Below are 13,220 nucleotides of genomic sequence, written 5' to 3'. Positions count from 1 at the left end.
ATACAGAATCAGGAGTAACCCCTAAGTGTCTCTGGGTGTGGTTCAAAAACAAACAAAAAAATAGTATCACTGGGGGCCGGGCGGTGGCGCTAAAGGTAAGGTGCCTGCCTTGCCTGCACTAGCCTTGGATGGACCGCGGTTCGATCCCCCGGTGTCCCATATGGTCCCCCAAGCCAGGAGCAACTTCTGAGCACATAGCCAGGAGTAACCCCTGAGCGTTACCGGGTGTGGCCCAAAAACCAAAAAAAAAAAAAAAAAAAAAAAAAAAGCAGTGTAACCAGGAGCCCCATTCTTGGGGCCGGGCGGTGGCGCTAAAGGTAAGGTGCCTGCCTTGCCTGCGCTAACCTTGGACGGACCGCGGTTCGATCCCCCGGTGTCCCATATGGTCCCCCAAGCCAGGAGCAACTTCTGAGCACATAGCCAGGAGTAACCCCTGAGCGTTACCGGGTGTGGCCCCAAAAAAAAAAAAAATAGTATCACTGTAAATAGACTAAATCTGCAAATTATTAATATACTTAGGAAATTTCTGAAGAGCTATCCATTAATAGCTTAGGAAGCATCTTCCTTCCCCACCAACTTCTCCTGCCCTTGGGAGGTTTGTTAGTCACAACTGATACTGAATAAACAGCTCTCGGTTGAGATATTCAAACCCTGGACACCAGGGTGACTTGATTACATAAAGATACTCTTTATCTAAAGTCATTAACCCTATTAAGTTAGCAAAAAGAGAATGGAGGTAAGATTCTTTTTTTTTTTTTTTTTTTTTTGGTTTTTAGGCCACACCCGTTTGACGCTCAGGGGTTACTCCTGGCTATGTGCTCAGAAATCGCCCTTGGCTTGGGGGGACCATATGGGACGCCGGGGGATCGAACCGCGGTCCTTCCTTGGCTAGCGCTTGCAAGGCAGACACCTTACCTCCAGCGCCACCTACCCGGCCCGTAAGATTCTATTATAGAGAATTTCCAGTTAAAAATTGATGACCTTGGGGCCGGGCGGTGGCGCTAAAGGTAAGGTGCGCCTGCCTTGCTTGCGCTAGCCTTGGACGGACCGCGGTTCGATCCCCCGGTGTCCCATATGGTCCCCCAAGCCAGGAGCAACTTCTGAGCGCATAGCCAGGAGTAACCCCTGAGCGTTACCGGGTGTGGCCCAAAAACCAAAAAAAAAAAAAAAATTGATGACCTTAAGAGTATAACTGTGGGGGCCGGGTAGGTGGCGCTGGAGGTAAGGTGTCTGCCTTGCAAGCGCTAGCCAAGGAAGGACCACGGTTCGATCCCCCGGCGTCCCATATGGTCCCCCCAAGCCAGGGGCGATTTCTGAGCACATAGCCAGGAGTAACCCCTGAGCATCAAACGGGTGTGGCCCAAAAACCAAAAAAAAAAAAAAAAAAAAAAAAAAAAAGAGTATAACTGTGGGCCCGGAGAGATAGCACAGTGGTGTTTGCCTTGCAAGCAGCCGATCCAGGACCAAAGGTGGTTGGTTCGAATCCTGGTGTCCCATATGGTCCCCTGTGCCTGCCAGGAGCTATTTCTGAGCAGACAGCCAGGAGTAACCCCTGAGCACTGCCGGGTGTGACCCAAAAACCAAAAAAAAAAAAAAAAAGTATAACTGTACAGTCCCTTCTTCTGTTGGTCAGAGATATACTATCAATAGATTTCAGATCTTTGATAGACTGATACATCAGTTTAGTATTTTTCAGTTTCTTGATTAAAATGTATTGGAAAAGCCATCTCTGGGTAGAGAAGAGTTGTTTATTGCAATGATGTTGCTGTAAGTGGAAAATAACAGTAGCAAACAGCTGGGCATATCCTTTACTTTGGAAGACCAATGATCACGACACTCCTATCAGTTTTGCAGTCCAAGCAAAGGTGACTGGAAGATCAGATGGTAATATATGGGACATATTGATTACGAGACCAGAAGTGGCACCTTTGGTCCATTTCACTTTCTTTTTGAAGCCCAATAGTTTTACCTGCAGAAAGCAAAAAGGAATTAAATTAATATGAATTCACTAATGAGCACAGAATACAACCAGGCCATGGCAAAAACCAACAATCTTAAGCCAGGGCAGGAATGAATCTATAGGATTTAAGTAGGGGCTAGGAATCAGCAGTAGAATGTTAGTCTGGCATGTGTAAAAGCCCAGGTCCAATTTTGCACACTGGAAATATACATAAAGTAAAAGTAAATGAATATAGTGAAATCTGGAGAAGAAACAAAGAGAGACATGAGCAACCGTTAGAAAAATAAATTCTCAGGGCTAAAATATGACTCAATGGTAGGGCTTACTCAATGTAAGCCCTAGAAAGAAGAAAGAAGAGGAAGGAGAGGAGGGAGGAAGAAGAAGAGGAGGAAGAGGAAGAGGAGGAGGAAGAGAAAAGGAGAAGGAGGAGGAGGAGGAAGAGGGGGAGGGGAGGAGAAAAAGGAGAAGGAGGAGAAGAAGGAGGAGGAGGAGGAGAAAAAGGAGAAGAGAAGAAGGAGGAGGAGGAGGAAGAGAAGGAAGAAGAAAAGGAGGAAGAGAAGGAGGAGGAGAAAAAGGAGAAAAGAAGAAGAAGAAGAAGAAGAAGAAGAAGAAGAAGAAGAAGAAGAAGAAGAAGAAGAAGAAGAAGAAGAAGAAGAAGAAGAAGGAGGAGGAGGAGGAAGAGGAGGAGGAAGAGGAGGAGGAGGAGGAGGAGGAGGAGGGGGGAGAGGAAGAGGAGGAGGAAGAGAGGAAGATAAGGAGGAAAAGAAAGAGGAAGAAGAAGAACAACAACAATAACAACAACAAAAAGAAAATAGAAATTAAATCTCAGAAAGGACTGAGTCTTTTTACCTGTGTGGCTGTGGTAACTTTGGGGTACTCAAGTTTTAAGATTCCACCTTTTGGCCAGTGCAGGAAAATGGCATAAACATTTGATCCTTTTGATGTATACCTAGGAAGAAAGATCATTGTCAAAGACTGTCATCTTCATACAAATTTACACATTTTGTTTTTGGGTTTTTTTTGTTTGTTTGTTTGTTTTTGTTTTTGGGTCACACCCAGCAGTGCTAGGGATTATTCATGGCTCTATGCTCAGAAATCGCTCCTGGCAGGCTCAGGGAACCACATGGGATGCTGGGATTCGAACCACGGACCTTCTGCATGCAAGGCAAACGCCTTAGGATCATGCTATCTCTCTGGCCCTAAGGAGACTTTTTAAGTGCTGTTTTCTATTTTCCCTCTCTATTGGGCTATATATTTAAAAATAATTTTTTTTTGACTGGGCCTGAGTGACAGCTCAAAGGACTGAGTAGACTGTGACTTTTGGGGGTCCCAGATATTTTTGTTTGTTTTTGTTTTGGGGCCACACCCAGGGGCATTCAGGGGTTACTCCTGGTTCTGTGCTCAGAAATTGCTCCTGGCAGGCACAGGGGACCATATGGAATGCCAGGATTTGAACCACTCTCCGTCCTGGATGGGCTGTCTGCAAGGCAAATGCCCTACTGCTCTATCTCTCCAGCCCTGGACCCCAGATTTGATCCCTGGCATGGTATGGTTCTCTGACCACTGTAAGGAATAACCCTGGAGTACAGAGCCCCTGAATGCCATCAGGTGGTGTTTTATTCTTATTACTCTCCCCCATTTAATTTTATGTAGCTTTGTTGGGCTGGGCCACACTTGGTGGTGCTCAGGGGTTATTCTAGGCTATGTACTCAGGAATTACTTCTGGCGGTGCTCAGTAGTAGTTTGGCTGTGTACAAAACAAATGCCTTATCTTCTGTACTTGCTCTGGCTCCTAAAAGGTCTTCTAAGAAAACAGCCATCACCTCCAGAAGATTCAGCTTTTCAGAAAGTGGAACTATAGGCAAGTCTAGACAAAGCTAAGTATTCTTTCCTCTGGGTTGGAAAGAGGGACCAATCTATGTATGGCAGGAGGATAATGTAGGAAAAGGACTCAGAACTTTAGCTTTATTTAGCACTCAAATGAGAAACAGACTCTGATCTTGTTGAACCCACCACAATGGACTGGCATTTCAGGCTTGAGTAAGAGTGGATATCACCAAGGTACGTCTGCCCAGTAGGGTTGTAGCTGGGGCTGCACTTCACTGGACAGGGAGACAGCTTTGGGCCCCATCTTAAAGGTTCAAACTGCCAGACAATCTGACAGGCTTGCAGGCACAGCTGGCTCAGAACCAAAAGAAGCTTCCCCCAGTGTGTGTGCACCAGACCTAATCTCTAACCTAAGACTCAAGAAAATGAGTGCAAAGTCTAGACAGAGTTCTGAGTTTTTACCTGCACCCAACTTGCTAGAAAGAGATTGAAAATTGGCCATCCCTAGCACAGATAAGGTACAGCTGTCCCCAGGACAAAGCTGGGAGTTGTGTACAGCAGGTAGCAGAGAAGAGTCTCAAAAGTGAGCCTCATCCACAGGCCATGGTTCTGAGCAGCAATCCCCAAAATGGTATTAACAAATGCTGCAGAGATCAACTTGATAACGAACCACATTATGAGTAATGTGACCACAGTTCAGTTATTGGACAAGTCAGTTAGACTTGTGACACTAGATCAATGGGCTAGATACTGAAAACCAGAGGTCTCAAACTCACGGCCTGCGGGTTCAATCTTCAGCATCCCATACGGTCCCCCCCAAGTCTGCAGGAGTGATTTCTAAGTGCAGAGCCAGGTTTTTGACCCAAAAACCAAAACAAGGAAACGGCCCTCTGTACAACATTTTGTGGCCCTGCCCTAGAGGAATCTTTTTTGTTTTGTTTGTTTCAGTTGTTTGGATCACACCCCCAATGTTCAAGGCTTACTACTGACTTTGCACTCAAGGATCAACCCGACTTTGCCTCCTGCAGCTCCCAGGTAAATTGAGTTTGAGACCCCTGCGTAAACCGTAACCACCGGGCACAGGACTAGCAGCACCCATTGGTCACCACAAATTCCCTGTTGTGACTCCAAGTGCACACAGCTCGGAGCCACAGGTGCCTGTTTGACCTTTCAAGCATTTAAGAAATTCTCACACGGGGCCGGGAAGGTGGCGCTAGAGGTAAGGTGTCTGCCTTGCAAGCGCTAGCGTGTCTACCTTGCAAGCGCTAGCGTAGGACGGACCGCGGTTCGATCCCCCGGTGTCCCATATGGTCCCCCCAAGCCAGGGGCGAATCCTGAGTGCATAGCCAGGAGTAACCCCTGAGCGTCAAACGGGTGTGGCCCAAAACAAAAAAACAAAAAAACAAAAAAAAAAAAAAAAAAAAAAAAAAAAAAAAGAAATTCTCACACGATTCTCACAAAATTCTCATTCTGGCTTCAGAAGTCAGTAGTCATAGGCACTAATTAACATTTTGTTTTGTTTTGTTTTTTTGGGTCACACCCGGCTGTGCTCAAGGGTTACTCCTGGCTATCTGTTCAGAAATAGCCCCTGGCAGGCACGGGGACCATATGGGGACCCCGGGATTTGAACCAACCACCTTCGGTCCTGGGTTGGCTGCTTGCAAGGCAAACGCTGCTGTGCTATCTCTCCGGCCCCTAGTTAACATTTTTGAATAGGAACACCAGCTTGAACTCAGGCCAATTGCAACTTAGAGCTTCCTTAGCAGCACCAGGAATGAAAGAGGAGAAGGAGAAAGAGAAGGAGGAGGCGGAGACAAAAGAGGAAGAGGAAAAGGAAGAAAAGAGGAAAAAGAATACGAGGACAAAGAGAAGAAGGAAGGGGAAGAAGAAGAAAAGGAGGAAGAAGAAGAAATTTAGCTGAATAGAAAAATGGTGAGAGGAAAGTCTCCAACTACACCAGAACTTTCTACACAGCCTGAGTATGCCTGTAAGACAACAATCACACCTCATCACTTACTGAACTTAGAAAATTTTTAGTGTGCTTGGGCACAAAAAAGACATTATTAAAAGAAAAAAAAAATTTTTGGAAGAGAGAATAAAGTCAAAGAAAGATGAATAAAGATTCAAATTCCGGCATCCCATATGGTCCCCCAAGCCTGCCAGGAGTGATTTCTGAGCATAGAGCCAGGAGTAACCCTTGAGCGCTGCCGGGTGTGACCCAAAAACCAAAATAAAATAAAATAAAATAAAATAAAATAAAATAAAGATGAGGTAATAGTAAAATTACTTTTTTTTTTTTTGGGCCACACCCGGTGACACTCAGGGGTTAGTCCTGGCTATGTGCTCAGAAGTCGCTCCTGGCATATGGGACGCCGGGGGATCAAACTGAGGTCCGTCCTAGGCTAGCGCTAGCGAGGCAGACACCTTACCTCTAGCGCCACCGCGCTGGCCCCACTTTTTAAAAAAAATTTTTTTTGGTTTTTTGCTTACACCCATCAGCACTCAGAGGTTACTCCTGCTCTACACTCAGAAATAGCACCTGTCGGGGCTGGATAGATAGCATGGAGGAAAGGTGTTTGCCTTGCATGCAAAAGGTTGGTGGTTCGAATCCAGGCATCCCATATGGTCCCCCGAGCCTCCCAGGAGCGATTTCTGACTGCAGAGCCAGGAGTAACCCCTGAATGCTGCCGGGTTTGACCTAAAAACCAAAAAAAATGAGGGCCCGGAGAGATAGCACAGCGGTATTTGCCTTGCAAGCAGCCGATCCAGGACCAAAGGTGGTTGGTTCAAATCCTGGTGTCCCATATAGTCCTCCTTTGCCTTCCAGGAGCTATTTCTGAGCAGACAGCCAGGAGTAACCCCTGAGCAACACCGGGTGTGGCCAAAAAACTAAAAAAAAAAAAAAAAAGAAAGAAGGGCCTGGAAAGATAGCACAGCGGCATTTGCCTTGCAAGCAGCCAGTCCAGGACCAAAGGTGGTTGGTTCGAATCCCAGTGTCCCATATGGTCCCCTGTGCCTGCCAGGAGCTATTTCTGAGCAGACAGCCAGGAGTAACCCCTGAGCACCATCGGGTGTGGCCCAAAAACCAAAAAAAAAAAAAAAAAAAAAAAAAAAAGAAAGAAAAGAAAAGAAATAGCACCTGGCAGGCTTGGGGACCATATGGGATGCCAGGATTCGAACCACTGTCCTCCTTCATGCAAGGCAAACACCCTACCTCCATGCTATCTCTCTGGCCCCTTTTATAAGATTTTTTTTTTGGGGTGGGGCTGGAGCAGTGGCACAAGGCAAGCGTTAAGTGTTAGCCTAGAACGGAACACGGTTTGCTCCCCCAGTGTCCTATATGGTCCCCCAAGCCTGGAGCAATTTCTGAGTGCATAGCCAGGAGTAACCCCTGAGTGTCACCAAATGTACCCCCCTCAAAAAAAAGATTTTGTTTTTTGGGGGGGTTGGGCCACACCCAGCAGTATTCAGGGGTGGCTCAGTACTCAGAAATCACTCCTGGCAGGCTTGGAGGACCATATGGGATGCTGGGGATTGAACTTGGGTCTGTCCCAGGTCAGTAGTATGCAAGGCAAATGCCCTACCATTGTGCTATCACTCTAGCTCAATAGCAAAGATATTTTTTGTTTGTTTGCTTGTTTATTTGTTTGTTTGGGTCACACCCAGAGGTGCTCAGGGGTTTCTCCTGGCTCTGTGCTCAGAAATTGCTCCTGGCAGGCATGGGGGACCATATAGGATGCCAGGATTCGAAGCACCGCCAATCCTGGATTGGCTGTTTGCAAGGCAAAAGCCTTAACACTGTGCTATCTCTCCAGTCCCTAAAGATATTTTTTAAAAATAATAATTTAAGGAGTTGTAGCAGTAGCACAGCAGTAGGGTGCTTGCCTTGCACGCAGCCAACCCAGGATGGACTTGGGTTCAGTTCCCAGTATCCCATATGGTCCCCCAAGCCTGCCAGGAGCGATTTCTGAGTGCATAGCCAGGAGTAACCCCTGAACACTGCTGGATGAGGCTCAAGACCCTAAATAAATAAGTATATAAATATTAAAAAATAAAGGGGCCGGGCGGTGGCGCTAAAGGTAAGGTGCCTGCCTTGCCTGCGCTAACCTTGGACGGACCGCGGTTCGATCCCCCGGTGTCCCATATGGTCCCCCAAGCCAGGAGCAACTTCTGAGCACATAGCCAGGAGTAACCCCTGAGCGTTACTGGGTGTGGCCCAAAAAACCAAAAAAAAAAAAAAAAAAAAAAAAAAAAAAATAAAAATAAAAATAAAAATAATTTGGGGCCGGGCAGTGGCGCTAGAGGTAAGGTGCCTGCCTTGCCTGCGCTAGCCTTGGACGGACCGTGGTTCGATCCCTTGGCGCCCCATATGGTCCCTCAAGCCAGGAGCAACTTCTGAGCGCATAGCCAGGAGTAATTCTGAGCATTACCGGGTGTGGCCCAAAAACAAAACAAAAATAAATAAATAAAAATAAAAATAATTTAAGACATGTATTTGACAATCAAGAGGAATAACCTCTATACAATATGAATTTTAGAAGGGGGAAGAATGAGTGATATAATAGTCAAGAATTTCTCCAATCTGAAGATGGGGGACTTGTGTACCCAATTCAAGGGGGATTTAATGGCAAAAACAACAGCTTTGAGATTTCTTCATGTGTGTGTGTGTGTGTGTGTGTGTGTGTGTGTGTATGTGTGTGTGTGCATAAATGGTGCCAGGTATCACGGTCATAAAAGACACAGGACTCAGGGGGCATAAATGGTGCCAGGTATCACGGTCACAAAAGACAAAACTTACCACACAGTTGAGTTCTTTTCCATGTGTACCCTCCACGGCTTAGATGCATAGATGGCCTCCCCATTGACTCCCAGCCACTTCCCCACAGCAAGAAGCCTTTCTTGGAAGATGGGATCAAACAATCCATCTTTAGTTGGTCCGACATTGAGAAGATAGTTGCCTCCCAAACTTACTGTCTGAACCAGTTCCTGGAGAGTAGAAATAACAGAAAATTAACTAAGAACCATTGAGAAGATAATTGCCTCCCAAACTTACTGTCTGAACCAGTTCCTGGAGAGTAGAAATAACAGAAAATTAACTAAGAACCCAAAACATGGCATAATGCTTCAAACATATTGAAAAGGAAAATAATTTTAAAAAATACGGACCATGGGGCTGGAGAGATAGCATGGAGGTAAGGCGTTTGCCTTTCATGCAGAAGGAAGGTACTTCAAATCCCGGCATCCCATATGGTCCCCTGTGCCTGCCAGGGGTGATTTCTGAGCATAGAGCCAGGAGTAACCCCTGAGTTCTTCCGGGTGTGACTGAAAACCCCCCCAAAAAAAATATGGACCAGGGGGCCAGAGAGATAGTACAGTGGCGTTTGCCTTGCAAGCAGCCGACTAGGACCTAAGGTGGTTGGTTGAAATCCTGTGCCTGCCAGGAGCTATTTCTGAGCAGATAGCCAGGAGTAACCCCTGAGCACTGCTGGGCGTGGCCCAAAAGCAAAAACAAAAAAATATGGACCGGAGAGATAGCACAGTGATAGAACATTTGCCTTGCATGTGGCCAATCCAGGACAGACCCGGGTTCAATTCCTGGCATCCCATATGGTCACTCGATCCTGCCGGGAACGATTTCTGAGCACAAAGCCAGGAGTAACACCTGAGCATCGCCAGGTGTGGCCCCAAAACAAAATAAAAAAACAAAATTTCACTATTATATAAAAACTTTATATAAAACTTTATAAACTTTAAAAAACAAATTCCCTGGGGCCAGAGCGGTGGCACAAGCCATAAGGTGTCTGCCTTGTGTGCGCTAGCCTAGGACAGACCACAGTTCAATCCCCCAGAGTCCCATATGGTCCCCCAAACCCGGAGTGATTTTTGAGTGAATAGCCAGGAGTAATCACTGAGAATCCCCAGGTGTGGACCAAAAACCAAAAAACAAACAAACAAAAAAAACAAATTCCCATTTTGGGCATTATGAAAGCAAGATAGGCTTACATGAGGATTTTTTTGTTTGTTTTTGATTTTTGGGCCTCACCCGGCACTCAGGGGTTACTCTAGGCTCTGTGCTTAGAAATCTCAACTGGGGCCGGGCGGTGGTGCTGGAGGTAAGGTGCCTGCCTTGCCTGCGCTAGCCTAGGACGGACCGCGGTTCGATCCCCCAGCGTCCCATATGGTCCCCCAAGAAGCCAGGAGCAACTTCTGAGCGCATAGCCAGGAGTAACCCCTGAGCGTCACAGGGTGTGGCCCAAAAACCAAAAAAAAAAAAAAAAAAAAAAAGAAATCTCAACTGGATGACTCGAGAACCATATGGTATGCCGGGGAAATGAACCCAGGTCTGCCCTGGGTCAGCCGCATGCAAGGCATATGCCCTACCACTGTGCTATCTCTCCAGCCTCTACATAAGAATATTGATTCTTCTTGCCTTCTTGATGAAGATGTGCATTAAACTCAATTTCAGGGGGTGATCATGGGGCACTTCCCTGTGAACTGTCCCTTCGAGGTGCAATCTGATGTATGGGATGGGTCAATTATATGTTAGAAGCACAAGTGTAAGGAGGGAAGCTGAGAACAACACTCTTGGCCATGAAGGTGTTACATGGAGTTATACAGAGAGAACTCAGGGACAGAACAGGGGATTTTGAGTGACTGCTTTGCAAACACTGGGGAGAAGGAAGGGATCTGAGAGTTTTTGAGATATTCCTCAATGATGTTTATACTACTAGATAAGGCTGTAGTGATAGTACAGGGGGTAAGGTGCTTGCCTTCCACATGGCCAATCTGAGTTCAATAAGGCACCACATAAGGTCTCCCAAGTCCTGCCAGGAGGGTTCCTTGAGCATCACCAATTGTAGCCCGAAAGCCAAATATATATATATAATATATATACTATATATATACTATATATATTTATATATATATATATAGTATATGCATATATACATACATACTGCCCCCTTGGCAAAACATACTACCAAGAAATAATTCTGTATGGTTTCTGAAGTAGAGGGTGTATGTATATGTCTATGATCTCACACAGGTGCATTTCAAGTTAGTACTGAAAATTCAGGTTATGCAGAGAAAGATTTCATAAAGAAAAAGTTGGGTATAGTAACCTAGACACATTATATAAAATACTAAAGTTTATTTTCCCCTTTCAGTCTTTTTCCTACTCAATTTCTTACTCTGGAATCATGCATCTATATTACATTTGTAAACAGTTTAATACCCATGGAAAATGCACCATCTCCTTTGCAGTTGTAAAAACCTGAAAACCACCCCAATGCCTAAATGAAAATCAACTTGGGAGAAAGCTTCCTTCTGTGATAATTATTTCCTTAGTATGGATTTCTGTGGGCACAGCTCTTTGAGAATTTGTCCAGCGGAACTTTTGGTCTAAAATAACAAATGACTGACTTGCAGGTTTCCTACCGAAATGATTTCAGCTTCACTTGTAATCTCAGACATGCGCATGTTGCGGCGATAACCCCAGGAGAGCTTGTCTATGCTGGAGCACATCTCCCATTTGTGAGGTGGCAGAGCTGTGGGTCTGAATTTATCTTCACAGTTGTAGTATCCTCCATGGTGACAGGAACAGTTTTGACCCCATCGGTCATTAACTACCACCACATTCTAAAGGAGCAAAGAGCACTGAGTCATCAGCTATAAAACGGTTCAATTTCAAACTACAGAGTATAGGTAGAAGCAAGAAATAGACCAAGGATAGGGAGTCATTGTGAACAGGTGCCCTTTTATCCTGTAGGTGAATTTGGTATTCTGCCCTCTAGTTGGAAGTGATGAAGGATGCTATTAAATAGTTCGGCATAAACTTTCCTCATACCAATAAATTACCCAACTCCCAATATCACTTGTGCCAAAAACCCCAGTCTATGGATAGGTAATGTCAGATGAAAAGGTCTGTTTAAAACATCTAAGATGAGGGGCCAGAGAGATAGCATGGAGGTAAGGCATTTGCCTTGCTTGCAGAAGGATGACGGTTCGAATCCCAGCATCCCATATGGTCCCCTGAGCCTGCCAGGAGCGATTTTTGAGCAGAGCCAGGAGTAACCCCTGAGCACTGCTGGGTGTGACCCCCCCCCCCCCAAAAAAAAAATCTAAGATGGGTTGGAATGATAGCACAGTGGATAGGGCTCTTGCCTTGCTTGCGACCAACCTGGGTTTGAATCCTGGTATCCCAGATGGTCTCCCAAACCCCAAAAGAATATATGGCCCCCAAACAAACAAAAATAAGAACAACAACAAAACCCCAATTATCTATGAAACCATTAAATTTTTTAAAGGAAATGAGAATAGCTTTGTCCAAGGTCACATTCCTTAGGGAGTTTGGGAAATCAGGCTAATAACTCACTTTGCTTTGGTAAACCAAATACGCTTTCCTTCCTTTAAAGTCTTGCTAGACTCAGAAGTCATTACCTGGGATATCTTCACATAAATGTTTAATTTTACTGCAAAGCTGATACTTCATATTTGAGGTAAATAAAACAAAATAGCTGCCATCAGAGAACCAACTGAGACTGGATTAGCATATGAAAGTTCATTGTCTAGAAATGAACATACTGAGCTAACAGCGTTTCTTCTGGCTGATAAGGAACCTGAATATCGGTTTATCCTGAAGCATTATTATGTGCTTCACTCGCCAAGTACTGACTGTACTTCAAGTTGAAGACAGAACAATGAACAAGATGTAAAACCTTGCCTTCATGGTGATGAAGACGGAGAAGAGAAATGACACCTGAAGTACGTTAGACAGGTAAATGGTAAGGGGGAAAGCAAACAAAGGAAAGCATAGAGTGCCACAAAACCTTGCTGCGATTCCTGTCTGGGTATTGCAGATGACTGCATTAAGTATGTGACCTTTGATTACCCCTGTAGAAAGTGCAGAAGTGAGCTGTGCAGGATTTATAGACACTAAGAATAGGGAACTATTAGCTCTGCAAAGTTATTAGCTTTCTCACTTTTAGAGAGGAAAGCAAGCAGCCCTCTCATGCATGAGAAAGCATTCATCGCCAGAGTGGGAGAACAGGGTTTGCAGGATCCCACCCCAGAGTCCATGTCTGAATCACCTCAGTATGAAGCTCTTTGGGGAAGAAGATTATACTGTAGCAACAGCAGCTTCCTGCCAATTTGATAAATTCCAGAAAACCAACATTAAATTGTCTTAAAAGATCTTTCTGGGGCCAGAGCAATAGTACAGCGATAGGGTGCTTGCCTTGTATGCGGTAGCTACAGGACGGACCTTGGTTCAATCCCGGGCCTCCCATAAGGTCTCCTGAGCAGGAGCGCTTTCTAAGTGCATAGCCAGGAGTAACCTCTGAGCATCACAGGGTATGCCCCCACCCGAAGGAAGGGAGGGAGGGAGGGAGGGAGGGAGGGAGGGAGGGAGGGAGGGAGGAAGGAAGGAAGGAAG

At 45.5% G+C, this 13,220-nt stretch overlaps 1 protein-coding gene across 1 annotated transcript in view; it reads right to left on the bottom strand.

Moving 5' to 3' along the window:
* Positions 1 to 1,793: 1,793 nt before the first annotated feature.
* Positions 1,794 to 13,220, bottom strand: part of FUCA1 (alpha-L-fucosidase 1) — a 24,116-nt gene continuing 12,689 nt past the window's right edge. Inside the window, exons 5-8 of the mRNA XM_049774832.1 lie at positions 11,225 to 11,425; positions 8,586 to 8,773; positions 2,810 to 2,909; positions 1,794 to 1,969 (exon numbers count right to left, since the gene is read on the bottom strand). Coding sequence (XP_049630789.1) covers positions 1,829 to 1,969; positions 2,810 to 2,909; positions 8,586 to 8,773; positions 11,225 to 11,425 — 630 coding nt within the window. The 3' untranslated portion in view covers positions 1,794 to 1,828. The remainder of the gene's footprint in view (positions 1,970 to 2,809; positions 2,910 to 8,585; positions 8,774 to 11,224; positions 11,426 to 13,220) is intronic.

Source organism: Suncus etruscus, chromosome 6, assembly GCF_024139225.1.
Source record: "Suncus etruscus isolate mSunEtr1 chromosome 6, mSunEtr1.pri.cur, whole genome shotgun sequence".
NCBI lineage: Eukaryota > Metazoa > Chordata > Mammalia > Eulipotyphla > Soricidae > Suncus > Suncus etruscus.
The sequence above is the reverse complement of the archived record's forward strand: the minus strand, read 5'-3'. Positions and strand labels throughout refer to the sequence as shown.